The 20,263-nt window shown below is 38.7% G+C and overlaps 1 protein-coding gene across 3 annotated transcripts in view; it reads right to left on the reverse strand.

Annotated features, from left to right (window-relative positions):
- The window catches only part of LOC121527824 (zinc transporter ZIP11-like), a 31,673-nt gene extending 13,216 nt beyond the window's left edge, over positions 1-18,457 (reverse strand). The window contains exons 1-5 of one of the 3 annotated variants that reach the window (XM_041814826.1): positions 18,412-18,457; positions 16,348-16,465; positions 15,680-15,718; positions 11,489-11,647; positions 3,837-3,945 (exon numbers count right to left, since the gene is read on the reverse strand). In XM_041814826.1, coding sequence (XP_041670760.1) covers positions 3,837-3,945; positions 11,489-11,647; positions 15,680-15,718; positions 16,348-16,455 — 415 coding nt within the window. In that variant the 5' untranslated portion in view covers positions 16,456-16,465; positions 18,412-18,457. The other 2 variants (XM_041814824.1, XM_041814825.1) reach the window with 2 other exon arrangements.
- Between the last annotated feature and the right edge of the window lie 1,806 nt (positions 18,458-20,263).

Consider the following 20,263-nt stretch of genomic DNA (forward strand, 5'->3'; position numbering starts at 1 on the left):
CCATAGCGCTTCATCTCATTCAGATGACCACGTATGGTCCCAGCTGACACTTTTGCACCCTGAGTCTGCAGGACAGCCTGAATTTGTGTGGAAGTTGACTGAGGATGTTTATCCACCATTCCAACTATCCTGCGTTGCATTCTTTTGTCAGTTTTTCTCTTCCGTCCAGGTCCAGGGAGATTAGCCACAGCTCCATGGTTATAAACTTCTTGATTATATTACACACAGTGGACAAAGGAATCTCAAGATCTCTGGAGATGGTCTTGTAACCTTGAGATTGTTCATATTTTTCTACAATTTTGCTTCTTAAGTCCTCAGACAATTCTGGGCTCTTCTCTCTCTTCTCCATGCTTGGTGTGACACACACAGGCACACAACACAAAGGTTGAGTCAACTTTAGACATTCTAACTGGCTTCAGGTGTGATTTCTAGATTTCCAGCACCTGTTACTGCCACAGGTTAGTTTAAATGAGCATCACATGCTTGAAATAAAATGATTTACTCACAGTTTTAAAAGGGTGCCAACAATTTTGTCTGGCCCATTTTTTGAGTTTTGCGTAAAATTGTGTCAATTTTGGCTTTTTTCTTCAGATTTTTGTGTGTGAGTGTTGTTCCAATGCACATAAAGGAAATTAACACGTGTATACCAAAACATTTGTAATTGCAACAATTTCTGAGAGAAACTGTGTATTGTCTGGAAAAATTCCAGGGGTGCCAATACTTTCGTCCATGACTGTATGTCTAAAAACCCCCTCTGTTTCATCCCTGCTCAGAACGAGCTGTTCCTGTGTCTGTGGCTTTAAATGTTAATGAGCTGTCTGACTCCGCTCCTCTCAAGAAATGGATGTGGCCTAATGGATGAGGCTCTCCTGGTCCTCCTTTCAGCTGCAAGCTGAAGTTATTAGAAAGCAATCCTTAGAGGGAAAAGGGGCTGCTGTCTTAGCACTGACGTGAGTTTCATATATGGCGAAGATCCTGCAGAATATCAACATAGAACAAGGAAAAATAAGGGCATCCACATTCATATACCACACTTTCAGAAGGAACAACATATGAGATCTTGGGTTTTCTTCTCGAATTGCTTTAAACAGACCACTGCTTCACAGAAAGGCCTTAAAAAAACCCAAAAGGCCAATCAAAGAAAAGAAAAACCAGAAGTCAAAGACAGCAGAAACAGCCCCAATCATCAACAGTTTCTTTAAATTGAAAGGAGAATCGATCAACCATCATCTTAAATGATTCAAAGCAGATCTAAATGAAGAAGCAAGGATCTGAAAGGCACAGGAAGCAGAAAAGAAATGGCTTTTGTGAGCAAATGTAAGATTTAAAATGATTTCATCTTTAGTTTTAAATGCAGTAAACATTTCTACAGACCACATGTTTGTGACACTGAGAGCAAGCAGAAGATGTCAAGCAAGGTCAGTCTTACAGTAGGGATGGGGATTTTTACCGATAGTGATATCTTTATTGATACTCCCTATTGATCAAAGTTTCTACTGATTTCTCTTACAACACATTTTCACTGGAGCCTTACAGCCGAGTAGAGCATGAGTGTAAAAAAGGGAAAAAAGGATGTGATTCCAAGTGTTGGATCTGTTTTACAGTGCTGCAAAAACTCTCTTCCTCACAAATGTATTAAAGACTCCTGCCAAAAAATGAACTTTCTTATTATTATTTTTGAACATGATGCATTTTTTTTTAAATTTGTCTAAGAGCCATTTTATTGAGCTGACCTTGAACACATAATGCAATCTGTGTGCACCTTAAGTCTGTTAACCAACTATTACACTGCAGCAGGGCTGGGCGACGACAAGAATACTCGATGCATAGCGGCTTTTGCTGTGAGATGTATAACATTACTAAATCGTGAAGCTTCAAGTGTAAATTACATGGATGTTTTGAGCTGTCAGCATGCAATTCTCCCTGAAGCAGTGATACTAAACGTGTGGCTCTTTTGTCTGTTAATTTGAAATATTATTCCCCCAGAAAACCTTAAAAAAGGTCAACTTTGACCTCAGAAATTATCCATTGCAAGTCACAATAATCAGTTTGTTTCCCACACTTATATAGTAGGCTTAAATTGTCAACCTTTATTTTATGTCTGTATATTTCTATTGCCCTTCTTTTGTGATTTTTGCCCATTTTTTCCTTATTTTGACACATTTACTCCATTTTTGTTGCTTCTAGCCCTCTTCTTGCTATTTGCAATTTTCTGTTTTCTTTCCATTTTTGCCCATTTGAGCTGCTTTTTGCCATTAGATGCCACTTTTCCCAATTTTTTCCCATTTTTGATACTCTTTGCTGCTTTTTTCCAAATTTTCCCACCTTTTTGTCCAATTCATTTACTTCTCCCTAATTTTTGCTACGTTTTTGCTGCTTTTTAAAGGACTTATTAAACAGTTTCTTTTAAAGCTGATTTGAGAGTGCTTTAACTTAACAAAAAGTTAAACTAAAACACATACGAGTTTACAGACCAGTCAGATTCACATTGTAATATTCTTCTTTGACTCTGTGAGGTAAACGTCTAGTTTAACCCTCTGCCAGAGAAATTAAAACATTAAAACATATTTAGCTATAAAAACCTCAAGGACAATATAAAGTGTCTGTTGTGCAGGCATCTGACAGTGTTGCCAGACAGGGAATCAATCTCAGCGCTATGCTGATGATACTTAACTGTATGTATCCATGAGGACTGATGATAAAACTCAATTATTTAAACTAGACACATGCCTTAAAAACATTAAGAGCTGGATGACAAGAAATTTCCTGCTTCTTGAATCAGACAAGACTGGGGTTATTGTGCTTTGGCCCAAACACCTCTGAGAGGCTTTTTCTAAGAATGAAACTGCATTAGCCTGACATCCAGCTCTACTGTGAGAAATCTAGGAATCTTTCATTGGATGTTCTTTAACTTCCACATAAAGAATGCCTCAAAGACAGCCTTCTTTCACCTCACAACATCGCTAAGATCAGGCAAATCTTGTCTCAAGGCAATGCTGGAAAGCTAGGTTCGACTACTGTCTCCTATCAGGCTGTCCTAGTAAGTCACAGAAGACCCTTCAGCTGGTGTCAGCACTTTCCTTTTTGATAAAACTTAAAGTCAGGACTGGCTCAGACCTGGACCAGTCCTTAGTTAGCCTGCTATAGTCTTCAAACTTTCCTCTTTGGCAGGACTGGATCAGACCTGGACCAGTTTTTAGTTAGTCTGGTATAGTCTTCAAACTTTCCTTTTTGATAAAGCTCAAAGTCAGGACTGGCTCAGACCTGGACCAGTCCTCAGTTAGTCTGCTATAGTCTTCAAATGTTCCTCTTTGATAAAGCTTAAAGCCATGACTGGATCAGACGTAGACCAGTCCTTAGTTAGTCTGCAATAGTCTTCAAACTGTCCTCTTTGATAAAGCTTATAGTTAGCAGAGCAAAGTTTAGTAAACACCAGTGTGTCCCAGAAACATCCACGATTCAGCAGGATTAGTGTGTTAGACCATTCATTTATGTCCCAAAGCCAAGAAAACTCACCATGTTTATTGTGGAGCTATGCAGATTAAAATAGTTAGCAAAGAGAGCAGAATTATTGCAGATGGACGGATGATGTAGAAATTGAAAAGGCAGAAAAATCAAGAAGAGGCCATCAGAGAAGCATCTGGTAAAACCCTACACATATAGTTGATGTGGCCGCTTTCCTGACTTTAAAAATCAGTGAAAACTGGTGCCATAAACCCGATCTCCCCCCTGCATTGGTCACAAAGGGAAGACCACTGTGGCTACAGCTGTAGATGCTGGCAGGGTTTTGGTGTGGTATATGAAGGAAGGCTTGCCTGAGAGATGTCGATTTCTACCTATCCTGATAGTCATGTCATCACTGTCCCAGTGCTGGAATGTGGGCTTCTCTGGTTTTTCTTTGACCAGCTTGGATTCAGGGGGCAAGGCAACGTGGGGATCAACACCCTGTATGATAAAAAAAAGAGAGAGAAACAGACAGGGTCACATTTTATTTCATACACAAATGAATGCCTATTCATAGAAGCATATCAACGTATAACAGTTTTGCCAGTATCATTAAAATGGTAATTGCTTTTGTTTTATCTGGGTATTTCCTACTGTAACTTACTAATGATGCATTCAGAAAGGATTGATGCAGAATGCAACACAAGAAATCCAAAAAGAAAGCAATGTTAACCCTTAGAGCTCACATTTATTTTTTCACAATCATGTCTCATCTGGACTTGTTTCTTAAAAAGCTTGTAAAACATCAACGCTGTGGAGCACAGTCAAGCTCTATACATCTTTTTTTTGCAGGACAACCTGGGCTTTAAGAATATATCTACTACAGTACTGTCACTTGAATTCTGAAAAAGTTATAGGACTCTAAAGACAAAAGAAAAAACTAATTGGAATGTGAAACTCAAAGATTTTTATTGATAACGCACAGTAAACAACAGTGACTAAAGCCTTTTCTCTGCACAGACTGATTCTCCCATCTCATGGGGACAAAACTGTGAAAAAATATATATATATTGTGACTCATGGTTTTTAAAATATCTAAATATATATAGAATAGTCCATGTGCTTTTTTACAGTTAGATTTATTTGTGCCATTCCTTTAAGCAGTAGAGACACAACATCTTGCTATTGGAGGACGGCCCCTCCCACAATGCATTGCATGTAAACATTGCCCTCAACAGAAATGGCGCTACCCACCAAAGAACATGATTGAAAATGGATTAAAAATGGACAAAAAGATGCTTATTATCGGATCTAACTCCGTGGATTTAATCTTTTAAGACCCCGAAAAGTTCCGGGCTCACTAGAACGCCGTCCTTTAGGGCTACCAAGACATCGAGGGAAGCAAACGAACGGCAAAATGGTCAGCTTTCAGAGGAAAAAAAGAATAAGGGTCTATGACTTAGGGTTCAAAACTTATTAACATTTTTCTAAACTGTGCCACTTCTTGTTGTATACGACAACGCTGTCCTCAGAGACCCCGAGAAGTCTGCAAAGTTCTGGTGTCTACGACTTACGGTTCAAAAGTTACCAAGTAATTTACAAAGCAGTGTGCATGCCGCGTGAGCTCTAAGGGTTAAAAGAGAGTGTGCCGTGAATGCTGCATACTGAATAAGCTGGCACATCGATGCTAACGGATGCATCCGAAAAAGCTGAATGATATCTATGAAACAAGCTGAAATATAATTGAAAAGCTGGCACTTTACTGCTGATGCTGCATCTAAAATTCTGAACATTTTAAATGTTAAGGATGAGATGTATTTTTAAAAAAAGCGTCTGCTTCATCTGAGGTACTTCAGTAAAATTATCTATGAAATGTGATGAATGTACAGTGCCATGAAAAAGTATTTTCCCCCTTTCTGACTCCTGATTTTTTTTGCATGTTTATCACACTTAAAGGTTCGGATCATCAAACCAATTTTAACATCTCACAAAGACAACCCAAGTAAACAGAAAATGCAGTTTGTAAATTATGATTTTATTTATTAAGGGGAAAAATCCAAAATCTATCTAGTCCTACTCTGATTAATTTCCCAGCCCTAGTCAGTAATTCTTCCAAGATATTTATATGTATTAACACACTCCAAACTTTGACCCTTTAAATGTTCAGATATAAGGTCCATGGTAGAACTTTGATTTCAATTTTCCACACTTAACTCTGCATGATGTGATCCTCAAAGAATATAAACATTCTCACAACCTGCAGCCTCTTCTCTGAAAACAAATATTCCCCACATTATTGATCTTCTTAACATATAAAGAAACACTGCATGGGTGGATGTGTGCATGCATGAATGTGTTCATGTAACCGGACATCCTGCTCCGGCCCCCCATCTCTTAATTAATGAGTGATTAAAGCAGGGGTGACTTTGACATCATTGTTTCATTAAGAGCGCTGAGCACACCCACTTAAAAGCTTACATGGATGTGTGTGCAACACAGTGTAGATCCTGTTGACTCCTAAGAGGCCAAAGGGGGGGTGTTTCTAATGATGACATCAAAATGACACCCTGAGAGGGGCTAAGCCCAGAAATGCTAGCACACACACTCAGGATTGGTCAGTCATGTGATCCTGAATGTATGTCAGGAAAAAATGGAAACAAGAGGAAAGTTTGTTCTTTACGATTCTACACTGAACTCTACGCTTCAATAATCATCAAAAAAGTATACAAACATTGAGAATAATCCCGTTTTTTCCCCACTCTTTAACAGATTTACCGGGCGTGTAGGCGATTAATATCACAGATTACTCAGTCCTGCAGATCTTTTAGCCAGATGAAGCTAGACAAGAGACTTGAGGAGTCTAGTACAGAGCCACCTTTGTCACAAACATGCTTTTATTTCAAATATAAACCTCCCGAATAATGATGAGCTGTTCGCGAATGAGCCTGTCCTACAAAACAGCTCTTTAATGTGAGCCACGGTAACCAGATCTCATCTGAGTGCCAGTTTCCTTTGTCGTCCATGAATCCACATTTAAGTGAAGAGCCGTAACCAGCTCTACTGAGCTGAGACAAATGACCTGGATCTCTTAAAAGCAACAGAGTTCCTGTTGCAACAAGACTGGATGGACATCAGGTTAGAAAATACTAGTAAGATCAGAGTTTAATGTGCAAAACAACAACAGAACAGTACTCAACCACAGTGGACCGCTTTGCAGAAAGGGTCTGTACACGACCGCTGTGGGACGTCCCTCCTAAAGGTTTAAAAGGAGGGCTTTTAAGATTACTGTCAGCTGCCATATCTCAGTGAGGTTTTTGCCTGAATAGTTCAGTAATTTTAGGACAAAAAGTAGCTAAAGAATAAAGTTTTTATTTTTGCACTTTGAACACTTTGTTGGGTATCGGTTGAGTACTGATCTGATACCATTGTGAAGGCTCTGGACTGACTTTGCACAGGTTGTTGCTCTGGTCTTACAGTCTTGAGTGACTGCCCTGTCAACCAGGAGTTGGTGCGTGGCTCTGGTGTAACGGCTAATTCCCTTCGCTTTACAGCCAACATGGAATTTGCAAAAAAAAACCCACATGAAAGCAAAGCAGGCTTGGGAGAGCCCGCTTTGAGGAGAAGCTTCTGTCTAGCCACTCTGCCATAAAACCAGGATCAGTGGAGCGCTGTAGGGATGGTTGTCCTTCTGGAACTTTGTCCCATCTCCACACAGGATCTCTGGAGCTCAGTCAGAGTGACCACCAGGTTCTTGGTCACCTAAATTACTCAGACCCTTCTCCCCCCGATTGCTCAGTTTTGCTGGGGGGCTAGCTTTTGGAAGAGTCCTGGCTGTGCCAAACTTCTTCCATTTTGGTCAGTCCAGTCAAGGTGTAGAGACATCCCAGCAAAGATCCAGTAAAATGGGAGGCACCTGAGTTAAATTTTAAGTGTAGATTCATAAGAAAAAAAATTAAATCACTCCATCAAACTAAAACATAACAAAACTGAAAGAAGTGAAGGGGGTCTGAATGCTTTCTGAATTCACCGCAGCTCCTTCTGTCACTTACACACCCACTACCTCTTGACAGTTACCTGCTCAAGGTCACTGAGTTTGGAGGGTGACATTTCAGCTGATAATGATTATTCATAAGTAAGCCAAACATCAGCCAGAACAGAAGGAAAAACACCTTTACCCACCAACCCACAAACACACACACACATCAATGCATGCATGCCTTTTGTCATGTGATATCCAGCAAGGCGCCTGAGCTCTGTATCAGTGCAGTGAATAAATGAGGTGGAGAACCGCTGTTGGCTGGACAAATCATGCAGCTTCATTGAACAATTGCTACCCACAAAACCCACCAGGATCTAACCACTGGGACATCAGACACCATCCTTACACTGGGCGAAAAAAAGATAGGCATTAGTGTAAGTAGGTCCTAACATCATTAGCAGAGGTAGAAGCTGGGAGAATGAACATGATATTAACATTTCAGGCCCATTTTTTTTTTCAAACAATACTTGTTGAACAACAAATAACCATTCTACCAGACCTCAAGAGAACAAACTGACACAAAACCAACAAATTATGCTCCTCACAGTGGGACATATAAAGAGAAAAAATTCACAAACCACAGAGTTGCTAAACTCAGGTGCCAGAACACCAGCCGTGCCACGGAGCGACTGACAGCTGACCGAGGGTCTTTCAGCTACATCAATATTCACACTGGCACAAACCGTCTGAGAACACAGGGAGAGGCGGTGGCCAAATCTTTCAAAGGACTAATGGAAAAAGCTTCCTGCAATGGTTATCAGTTCGACCCTGCCATCCTGCACAAATCAAGGAAAATGCAAAAAATGTGTAAAAGAGTGTGTAAAAAGGCTACATTTTTACAAGGCACTTCAGTCCACTCTGGGTCTATACAGCCTGTACAACTAGGTACACACCCTCCAAATGTTGGAAAGACACTGAAAGCCCAATCCACTCTGGGTCTATACAGCCTGTACAACTAGGTACACACCCTCCAAATGTTGGAAAGACACTGAAAGCCCACCCCACACCTGCCAACCCCATACTCCATAGATGTGCAAGCTGTGAACAGAACAAGCTCCTAGCCTACATTTGCATGTCCCCTTTAAACACATTCTGCCACAATCCTGTGGCTCAATTTGAGCCAAGAAAAACCGTGATTAATACCAGTAATCATTCTCTCTCTGCCCACTAGAGTAGGGCTGGGAATTATTTGGGTTTTTATTCAGATACCAGTGAGAAATCAATACTTTTTAAATGGCGCCAGAATCCATACTTTTAAGAGAAAAAGAGTGTTAAAAGTGTAACGGCCTGAATTAGCTGTCTTAGTATTTTAAATGATTCAGAGAATGGTGGATTGCTTCCTCCAGGTGGGGAGTGAGTCTCTGCCTCAGGTGAAGGAGTTCAAGTATCTCAGTGTCTTGTTGACGAGTGAGGGTAAAAGGGAACGTGAGATAGATAGAAGGATTGGTGCAGCATCAGCAGTTTTGCAGAGAATGAGAACGTCGATACAAGCGGCTGAAATGAGTTTCAATGGAGGGTTTCTGGGCTCAGCGTTAAGCCTGATTTATGCTTCTGCGTCGCGACGGCAGGATAACTACGTGTAGCCCTCTGCGTCAATGTGAACCCCTACACTGTAGCCTGACGCGCACCTCCAAAAAATCCTAACTACTGCAAGGGCTGTGATTGGTCCACTCAAAACGTCATCCAGGTCCCTCAGTGGGCTAACCAGTGTGGTAAATTCACCGGTTGTCAGTCTCGACTCGTTTAGTGGTCGTACAGACCACCTCCGCAAACGTCTTCCCTGTCGCCTGCGCTTCAACATTTGCAACAAAAGAATTTGTACGTCAATATCGATTAGCTCCAACTCCAAACACACCCGCTCCACCTCAGTCGCCATGACCGGAAGATAAACAAGGATTCGGATGTGAAACCACACACACACACAGCCACACCCCCCTAGCAGCATGGCGGTTAATTTTCAGAGCGACGCGTTCCCTTGACGCAGAACTTTGAATGGTCAGCAACGACGTACGCTGTCGACGCGACGCAGAAGCAAAAATCAGGCTTTAGAGATAGAGTTCAGACATCTGGAGGGAACTAAGAGTAGAGCTGCTGCTCCTTCGCATTGAAAGGAGCCAGTTGAAGTGGTTCAGGGATCTGATCAAGATGCCTCTTGGATGCCTCCCTTTGGAGGTGTTGCGGGCAGGCCCGGCTTGGAGGAGATCTCAGGAAGGATCCAGAATGTGCTGGAGGGATTGTATGTCCTGTCTGATCGGGATTCACCACTAGGAGTTGGAAAGTGTTGGTAGGGAGACGGATGTTTGGGTTGACTTGCTCAAGTCCTGGATAAGTGGAAGTTAGGATGCAACAAAAAACGAGTCACAACTCATGCAGCTCTGTCATTCTAGGCATGAAGGCTTTGAGTGGACTCGTGCATATCTGTATCACAACTATGGGCAACAGAAGAGTGGATTGTTGCTTGCTGGAGTCTCTCAGAGCGTTCACAGTCTAACATCTCTATCAGACTAAAGCCATTTACCTAGACAGATTCACACCCATAAGAAAGCACAGAAATCAACAAAATCATTTATCTGAGGGGTGAAATGAAGATTGCACTCCGTATTTCAACACATAGTCTCTTGGGATACTAGTTACCATTCTTTTTTTTATTAATTCACTCTAGTATTTGTTGAGAAACCCATAACAGTGGAACCAACAGCTGTCCAAACAGACATGGCCCCTCAGTGTGGAACAAGCCCCCGCCCCCCGATGTACTCTGTAGTCCTCTGTGTCTTTGTGCTCACTGTTACAACAACCTTTAGTTCACCCACTGTCATGGCACTGAGAAAGAGGCAGGCAGGGGGGGATTAAGAGATGCAGCTCTGAAGCAGGTAAGAAAATGTCAAGCATTTCTGACAAGTTAAAAAAAAAACAGGAGTCAAGGGGAGTATACAGTCAGTCAGCTAGCAAAGAACAAAAAAAGAGCAGCAGAGATCTTTTTTAACTAGTAGCTACAGACTTCATGATGCTGGGACATTTTTCCTGAAGACTCAAAGGCTGATTCAGTCAAATCTACTGCCCATAATCTGTTTTTCTGCAGCTTCCTAGCAGAGAAGCACATGAGATAACCTCCACAGCTCTTTAATGTGCTAGTCCGACAGTGAACAGGGCACAGCCTTACAGTATTAAACACATGCTTTATTCTGGAGGCTCTGGAGTTTCTGTTAACAGTTAAAATGTCCCAAAGCCGTTTCTGATATTGTTATAGAGATGTAGGAAATTGCTGCTAAATTGCTCCACCAGATTTAAAAGGGTAAAATATGGCTTTATATGAGCCTATTAAAGTAAAAGCCCACATTATCATTTCTTTGGAGAAACTCCCTTCGTTTGTAATATAATACTTTTATTTTGAAAAGCTACCGACCCACTTCCACTCTACCATACTGTCTGAACTCATTTCACTGGAAAACTTTCGCACTATCTTAAATGACAGACAACATGAGGCCATGAACAGTGCTTGTTTTTTTAAACTGTTATTGTGATTCCTACTGCTGCACTTTAAAATGTAATCAAGCTCTATTTCTTAATTATTGTTTGCTTTCACATATTGTTTATTTTTTGTCTCTTAAATATGTATTATTTATTATAACGTGTGCTACTGACCTCTTACCCAGGTCAATCCTGTGAAAGAGGGTTTTATCTGGTTAAATAAAAAAATAAATACACTGAATCATGCACACTGCATACCCATCACCGGGAATGAATGTCACCTCCCGCTCCCAAATGGAGAATTCACCTGATTTTATCCTTCTCACAGCAGCTCAGCTGAACTTTATGCAGAAAAGTCAGAATAAACTCGGGGTAAAAACGTGTGTTTGCATTCACACATGCAGCTCACCGGCAGCTTTAGGAGTTTTTCTGGAGTTTTGTCAAGACTAAAAGTGTTTTTTCAATCTAATTTTGACAACCTTGTCTTATTCTTTCTTACATACTGTCTGTGTTAAACTTAACTCACTGAGTACTTACCAGCAAGGGCATGGCCAAATCAGCAAAATAGACGAAGGCCGCACCAAGTGTGAATCCTCCGGCGACTGGCATAAAAGCAAATGATCCATACTTCCCAGAATCCTCTGCCATTTCAATTGCTGGGGCAAGCAATGACCAATAAGAAGCAGCCAACATTACCTGGAAAAATGCAAAAAGAGAGAAGGAATAAGAGATTAGTATCATTTTATTTCTATTACTGTACTAAAAAAGAGCAAATCAAGTGTAATGACCTTATTTTTTTTACTATAAAGTCTAAAGTGTCTTTTACTGAGTATATACGGACATGTGAAGTGTGCTCTGAGGAAGATCCTTCATCTTAATTTAAGTAAATTTTACTTCTTTTGTCTTGAAAGTTTGGCCTTTTATGTGCTTTTCTAGCCTTTTTTAAATGGTGATTTTATTTTTTATTATTATTATTATTATTATTATTTATTTTATTTATTTATTGGTGATAAAATGAAAATACACACAGAACAGTAACAAGAAAAAACAACAAATACACACACACACACACAAAAAAGAAAACAAAATCAACTGATTAAGAAAAATTTAAAAAACAACATTATTATAGCCTTGTGTTAAACAATCTGTGGTGTGGTAAGGTGTCCTGGCTTATACAGTGTATATATATATATATCCAGTCTTGTAGGTTAAGGGAGAAGGAGATGGGTACAAAGAAAGTATAGTTGTCCTAAAAGTAAAAAATAAAAATAAAATAAAATAAAATAAGATAAAAAGAGGGGGGTGGACAAATTAGACCGACAATTAATTCAGAAATTGAAATAATAATAATAACTACTATAATTATTATTATTACAACAACAATGATAGTAGACATATAATAATAATAATAATAATAATAATAATAATAATAATAATAATAATAATACAATGATAGTAGACATATAATAATAATGTATTAAATAATAAATTGAATAATACTCACAAGGTGAATCATAATAATGGTAATTTATATATTCATGCATATGCATACACCCTCATGCTTTTAAAGCTATTTGAAGAGGCATGTATGTGAACAACAGTGGCAAAAAGTAAATTGACTTGAACTTGTGTAGTGCTTTCTAGTCATCTCAAACTCAAAGAACTTTTTACAGCACAGGTCACACATCATCCACAGAACGATGGTTGAGTTTAATATGTTTAGGATTCCTCAGTTTTAACTGAACCCATTCATACGCCACTGTTTCAGCAGCAATGCATCTTAATTATATTTTCATCTACATTCTGTACTAAAGCATGGTCATCACTGTGCTTGTATTTACACACATTACTGAGCGAAAGCACAAGATCTTTAATACTTTGTGTGGGAATGTTATCTGACACTTATTATGCAGACATTTTTGCACAAGCATCATTAATAAATCAGGGTAGATCACTAATATGTGATTAAAAAGAGAGACCTGCACCTGAGTTTAAATGTGCATTAAGGCCAGTTGAAGAGGCAGAACTGCTTTGTGATCAGATACAGAAATCCTTTGTCACTAATTTGTCAGGGCTGAGATTATTATAAAAAACGTAATCAAGACTGGAACCTTTTATGTGTCATTTTAAAAGGCGAGGTAGGACTACAGAATAATATAGGATGGTCAATGAAGTCCAGGTTGCATGCTGAGGCAAGGTGTGCAGAACAAGGATATGGATAAAGAGTACCAAATTATCTCTGGATCACTCCGACTGCCATTGGGATGTTCCATTTGGGTCTACATGTACTTTTGATGGGTGCATAAAACTTAGGAGTTTATGCAGAATGACTGGGACAGTGGTACAGGGCTTGGTGACATTCCTAAAACAGATATTTCTGGTGATAGACTATCAAAAATGAGAGTTGTTTAGGGAAAGAAAGGACTATGAGATAGCATGTAGATTCGGCTGGGGAGGTTGTGCTGATAGAGAATATCGTTTCAGCTAAAGCCACAGACCCCCTGAGTGTCTTAACACCAGTTGTGGGGGAGCTAGCTTCTCATAGGGGTCAGTTTTAGGGCTGTGACACACAACCTTGGGTCAGGACGACTGGCACGAGTGTTTAGGAGTAGAGCAGTATATGGGTGCTATGAGCCAGGCACAGCCTCAGAGACCTGGTGGTATCCAGATCCAGATCTCCCCTCCTGACGCTGTTGGTGGTGGGTGCCCCCAGCATTAAGCTCTCCCACAGAGCAGCACCTCAGCTGGACGAGCAGCATGAGGTTGCAAGAGTGTATCCCCGTAAAGTGAGGACATTGGCTGTCCACACAGGGATGAAACAGTAAGCGTTTACAGATTTGTTCAGTCTGGGACCCGGTTTCAAAAAGTAGCGTTTACAGCCTCCCAAAACGCCATTTCCGTGTGGATAAAATGTCGATACAACAAAAAACTTTAGCGTAAACTCCTGAATTCGTCTATGTGTGTACAGGGCCAAAGACACGGCTAACTGAACAGCAACCTAGAGCAAGATATGACACACAGAAAGTCACGGCCCAACCTACCAGCCATGGACTGATTATTAACATAACGGAGGGATTAGTGACAGAAAGACTTGTGCCTCTCCCGCTCTGACACATAATAGGCACTCTGAAACCACAGTGCGCCATAGAGTCAGGGTGTTGGCTAATAGCTAGAGTTATTGTCTCAGCGCCACTTGAAACCAGCGCAGCAGGAACTAACATCTTTAACTGCTGAAGGTGTGTCAGACTACACTAATTCACACATTTTAGCCAATCAAGCATGGGGATACCATGGTCCTTAAACAATGTTTTGGTACTTTTGGCAGCGCGGGCAGGTGCCAAGTCCTGCTGGAAAATGAAATCAACATCTCCATAAAGCTAGTCAGCAGAGGAAAGCATGAAAAGCTCTCAAACTTCCTGGTAGACAGCTGCGCTGACCTTTGACCTGATAGAACACAGTGTACCAACACCAGCAGATGACATGGCTCCCCAAACCACCAGTGACTGTGGAAAGTTCCCACTGGACCTCAAGACACTTGGATTTTGTACCTGTCCTCTCTGCTCCCAGACTCTGGGACCTTGATGTCTAAATTAAATGCAAAATGTACTTTCATCTGAAAAGACGACTGTGGACCACTGAGCGACAGTCCAGACCTTTTGGTCCTTAGCCATGGTAAGACGCCTCTGACGTCTGGCTCAAAAGTGGCTCGACACAAGGAATGCGACAGTTGTAGTCCATGTCCTGGATCTGTCTGTGTGTGGTGGATCTTGAAGCACTGACTCCAGCTGTAGTCCACTCCTTGTGAAGCTCCCCCAAATTCTTGAAATTGCTTCGTTTTCTCCATGTTGAAACAAGTCATCAGAGCTTTATATTTCAAACAGATATGTTACTTTACATATCGTAAACGTAGTATTAAGGGCAAGTATCTCCACTTTGAAAAGGCACCCAACAAGCTCTGTTGAGTAAGGATAGAGAGTCACTAAGTCTTCCTGTCCTCCTACACTCCTGGTGCCTTGTCGCCTCCCTCTGTCTTTGATCCTTGTCCATGTCAACGCAAGTAACAGTGAGTAGAAACAGGGCAAACGGAGGAAAAGCACTGCACCACACTGTACTCCACATTGCGCAGACTCATGTAGAGTCTTGTGACCAGAGATGTCATAAACCGACACCACATATACTGTGTATTTTAACTGTGTTAAATGAGATGATTCTTCTGAAACGTCATTAATACCTGAGTAAAGGTGAAAATCTGTTAGGAAGACTTCAGCTCCTGCTGTCACAGAGCTACTGCTAGCTTAAAGTCTCTGGAAACACAACATCGGCCCCACGTTGATCAGCATAAATCTCTCCAGTTTCCTCCCATGGTTAACATGGTAACTGTGACTTTTCAATTATCTGAGGCATAAACATCATTTCATCAAGCTGCTACCTTTTTTCCAAGTCTACCACCCTTCAGACACAGGGCTTGTTTTTACTTTACTTGTCTGAAGACAAACTTGATTCTGATTTTAATAAATGTCTTGCTTTTTGACTTCTGTAGGGAGCTTTATACGTGGTTTTATCAGGTCAATCTCAGGTTACTTGTTAGTTGCTTTGTTAGTGTTTGACATTTTATCTAGAAGAAAGCTTGGCCTCTGTAAAAGTGAAATATCAGAAAGTTTCTCCAGCATCCATCTACTTCTACAGTCTACTTATGACTGTGGATCAGAACGAAGAAATCTTACTCACCCCGGCTGCAAAACCTAAACTTCCATCCAAGATTCGTTTCTGAAAGGGGATCAGAGAAAGGGTTAAGTTGAATTTATTTTCAATTACGATTCATTTCTCAAGCAAGAAGCTCAAAAATAACAAAAAAGCACAATCTGTGCAGTTGCACAGATTCTTGCAAACTCTCCCTCTGCTGTGAGCTGCATATGCAAAAAACAGCGGGAGTGAAGCTACAGGTAGCATAATGTAACAACGTCATGCTCTAAAAATCTCTGAACTGTCTGTAGTCAAGTGTTCAATGAATACATAAACTTTTAGACTAATGAAAATCATACTGTCTTAGATTTGTGAGTTTAGGTATATTTTCTTCTGTCTGTACTTTGTTTGTTTGAGACCACTGCCAGTGGTTCTTACAAAGACAAAAAAGTGAGCTTTTTTTGCAAGAAACCACAAAATAGTTGGAAAATAAAGTTGCATGTTCTATAATGTAATGTCACATAATGTGTAGCAGTGTATTTACATCTCTAAACCTTTTCTACATGCACACCCCGGTTCCAGTGATCAATGATAAACTGTCCAGCCTTAGTCGACAGCAGTTCTTCTGACAGAGTGAAGCCGCTTCTAAGCCTTCTGAACAAATTTGAGGCATTCCCTTGAGCATGTCTGTAACTTCCGGATGTGCACATTACCTGTCGACTGGAGAAGACGAACACTAGAGCGGCTCCAGCAGCAGTCAGACCCCAGGTGAACAGAGTCCCCAGCAGGGCCTGGATCATAGGGCTGTAACCTTCAAGCATGGCGCCAGGCCTGGCAAACAACAAACACCAATAAGTTACTTACTGTTAATTACACATAAATTAAGATTTCTTTTTGTCCTGTGTCTCCCTCTAACCACACTACACAGCTTTTGGCTGGTTGTAAAACATGAATCTGTTCTCTGAAAGGTTTCTGCCCAACAAAAGGAAGTTTCTGTTTTCTGTAGCTATGCTCATGGTGGATTAATGTGTTGTTTTTAGAGTAAAGTCAAGACCTGCCCCTCCCTAAAGTGTCTAGAGATACCATTGGTTTGGAATTGATCGACTGATTGTGTTGTCGGCATTTGTCCCAAAATAAATAAATAAATTAAATAAACATCACTGATATCAATCACAATCAAACAGCCACTGATGCACCATCTGCTTAATGACATTGAAGTCCTTTCTCTTTAAATCCCCCCTGCTGTTACTTCTTAGCAAGATTCTGTAACATCTTGCAACACGATTCATGTTCTCATAGTAGCCCAAATGGCCTGTGCTAAAGGACGGTGACCGTTATAGTCCTCTTCTTCCACCCAAAATATTTTTACTACAAGGTAAGCTTTTAAAACAGGGGTGTCATACTCAATCACTGGGCCAGGTTCTGGATTCAGGACTAACCTGAGGGCCTAACTGGGTCACCTTTTTAACCAGAAACTGTGTACCTCATTCACCAGAAATAAAATATGAAAAAAATGTAGCACTGATGATGAACGATTCTAACTTTTAAAAAGTAAAAAAGATCAGTTTAAAGGCTCAAATCTGAGAAAAGTAAATTTAATAGTTCAAAAAGGTGAAATTGAAATTGAAAAATAATCTTTTTTAAAGGCAAATATATTAGAAAGAAGTCAATATCATGAGTTTGAAAGGTCAAAATATGACATAAAATGTATTATCATGAAATTAAAAGTCAAAATATGATTCAAAATTTTAAATTGTGAGTCTAAAAGTTCAAACTATGGGATTATGAAGTCAAAGTATGAGGTAAAACACAAAACAATTGGTTAAAAAGGTCACCTGTGTTTTAAAACAAGATGAAAAAAAGGTTCACAACGTTGACTATTACTTTATAATTTAATTTGCTAAAATATATTGTAAAAGTAAGAAAAGAATACACTTTAAATAGCAACAAAATCTACTAAACCTCCTAAAATAAGCGTTGGTTAGCACAGGCTTTTGCTTACACCAGACCAAAACATCAGTTGAAATCATTATAAAAGTGATTTAGGTTATTTTATTTTATTTTATTTCATTTATTCATTCAGTTTTTGAGAATGAGACCGGGAATGTAGTTTTTCTGCCGTTATGGACAGTTATTTTTTCTGGCATTATGCCTGTAGGGCTGGATTCACCCAAAGCTTTCACATTCATTAGCAAAAAGGGCTGCAATAAAATAACTTACATGAGCTTTAGTAACTTTTTCTATGAGCTCCACAGATTAAAACCTGATTTGCATATAAATAAAAGCATACTAAAGTAATATTTACAACAAAAGTGGAAGCTCATTTTATAACTTCTTTGACAATCTAACAAAATAATCTAGGGAAATTAAGAATTGAAATAGAGATGCATTTTTATGTGCATGTATTCCCTTAAAAGACGTCCTAGTGCAAAGAAGAGCTCAGCAGCTGTTGAGTGAAAGGAGGATGTGCATCATCATGAGTTGCTAAAATGTGTCTGTATTACTGCTGATAAAGTACACAGCAAACCCTTTACTATGTGGTCCAACTACCTGTCCTTTAACCGTGGTTTCAAACCTACAGAGAATTATTATTTGTGGTAACTGATGAGTTAAGAAGCCTAGAAGGCTGAACCCGGCAAACTAACACAGTCGATATTTCTGCTTCTGTTCCTGAAATAAAACTTTCATCCGCGAGATGAAACTGCGTTTTGAATCATTCAATGACCGTAAATTCATAAATACCTGCTCCTTTTTAGGTTAATGTCATGTTTGCTCACCTCTCCTCTGCAGCTTCTCTGTATTTACTTCCTACTTCCCGGTACACGTGTCTATGACAGAGAAAGACCCGCCTCCATGTGACGTCACAGCCGCTCTGCTGACCGCTTTGCACAAAAAAAAGACAAAAAAACAGGAACACAGTAGAGTTCCTCCAGAATTTCCCTTTACTGCCTGTATTTGACTTTATTTGACCTCAGAGTCACAGAGAGGTCCCGGTGCTGACATCAGGTCTGTCTGAAGAACAGGTTTTAGGTCTAAAAACGGCCAAACGCGCCCCTGAAACTTCTTTAGACTCTGGACTTGTGTCGATTTTGGAAGACCAGCTTACCGTAGCAGATTTTCTACTTTCCTCACATCCGGAGACCAAGAGAAAAAAAAAAAGGGAGGATAGAAAAGGACAAAAACTATTGTTCTGTGATGAGTCCTGTTAGTTATGTTTCCTTTGGCTAACAATCATCTGACCTCTCCAAATCCACTCTAAATCTACATATGAATGATTACATTATGATTTATGATTACATTCATAACAGCAAATAAGAACTTAAAAATGTCAGAACTTTGTTTTAAAAAAATCCCAACATTTAAAGATTTCTATATGATTGAAATTAATTTTTAGAAAATCAAAAAGCTAAGAGTAAACTGTCTTTCATTATCAGCTTATTGACAATTCGACTCATTATTGGAGCCTTCAGGTCAGTATGGCAAAGGCCAGAGCAGCATGCAAAAGGATACTTTTAATTTGGGATGAACACCTGAGCTCCTCTTATTCTCAAGGGCTTCATTACCTCTATTATCATTGTTTTTATTATTATTATTATTATTATTGTTGTTGTTGTTGTTGTTGTTATTGTTATTATTATTATTAGTAGTAGTAGTAGTAGTAGCAGTAGTAGTAGTATTACTGCTATAATTATAATTACCATTATTATCGTCATCATTATTATTATAATTATTGTCATTATTATATCTATCATTATTATTATTATCTTTATTGTAATTATTTATCATTATTATTATTTTATAATTTCTATTATTAAGTCATCATTATTATTTTTTTTTATTATGTCATTATTACTAATAATTCTAGTATTATTATTGTTATTTTTATTATTAATGTCATTATTATTATTATTATTATTGTTGTTGTTGTTGTTGTTGTTGTTATTATTATTATTATTATTATTATTATTCTTATTATTATTGTTGTTGTTGTTGTTGTTGTTATGGTAATTATTATTATTATTATAAGTAGTAGTAGTAGTAGTAGCAGTAGTAGTAGTATTACTGCTATAATTATAATTATCATTATTATCGTCATCATTATTATTATAATTATTGTCATTATTATATTTATCATTATTATTATTATCTTTATTGTAATTATTTTATTATTATGATTATTATTATTGTTATTATTATCATCATTATTATTATTATTGTAATTACCATTTAAATAACTATTAGTTTCATAATAATAATAATAATAATAATCATCATTGTAATTATTATTATTGTTATTTTTTATTATTATCATAATTATTATTATTATTATTATTATTATTATTATTATTATTATTATGTCATTATCACTATTAATTTATTATTATTATTGTTATTTTAATTATTATTATTGTCATTATCATTAGTTTTAGTATTATTATTATAAAAACCTGCTGACAGAGAAAAAATCTCATGCTCAGATTTCTCCTTTTCAAATTCTGAAAATTCTGGGTTTTACAGATATACTGAAAAATAATTCCACACTTGAAATGGCAAGAACACAGCTGTAAATCATAACAGATATATTATAATTTACAGCCAATTTATAATTTTCCTTAATAATATGCGTGA

This window comes from Cheilinus undulatus, linkage group 20 (genome assembly GCF_018320785.1).
Source record: "Cheilinus undulatus linkage group 20, ASM1832078v1, whole genome shotgun sequence".
NCBI lineage: Eukaryota > Metazoa > Chordata > Actinopteri > Labriformes > Labridae > Cheilinus > Cheilinus undulatus.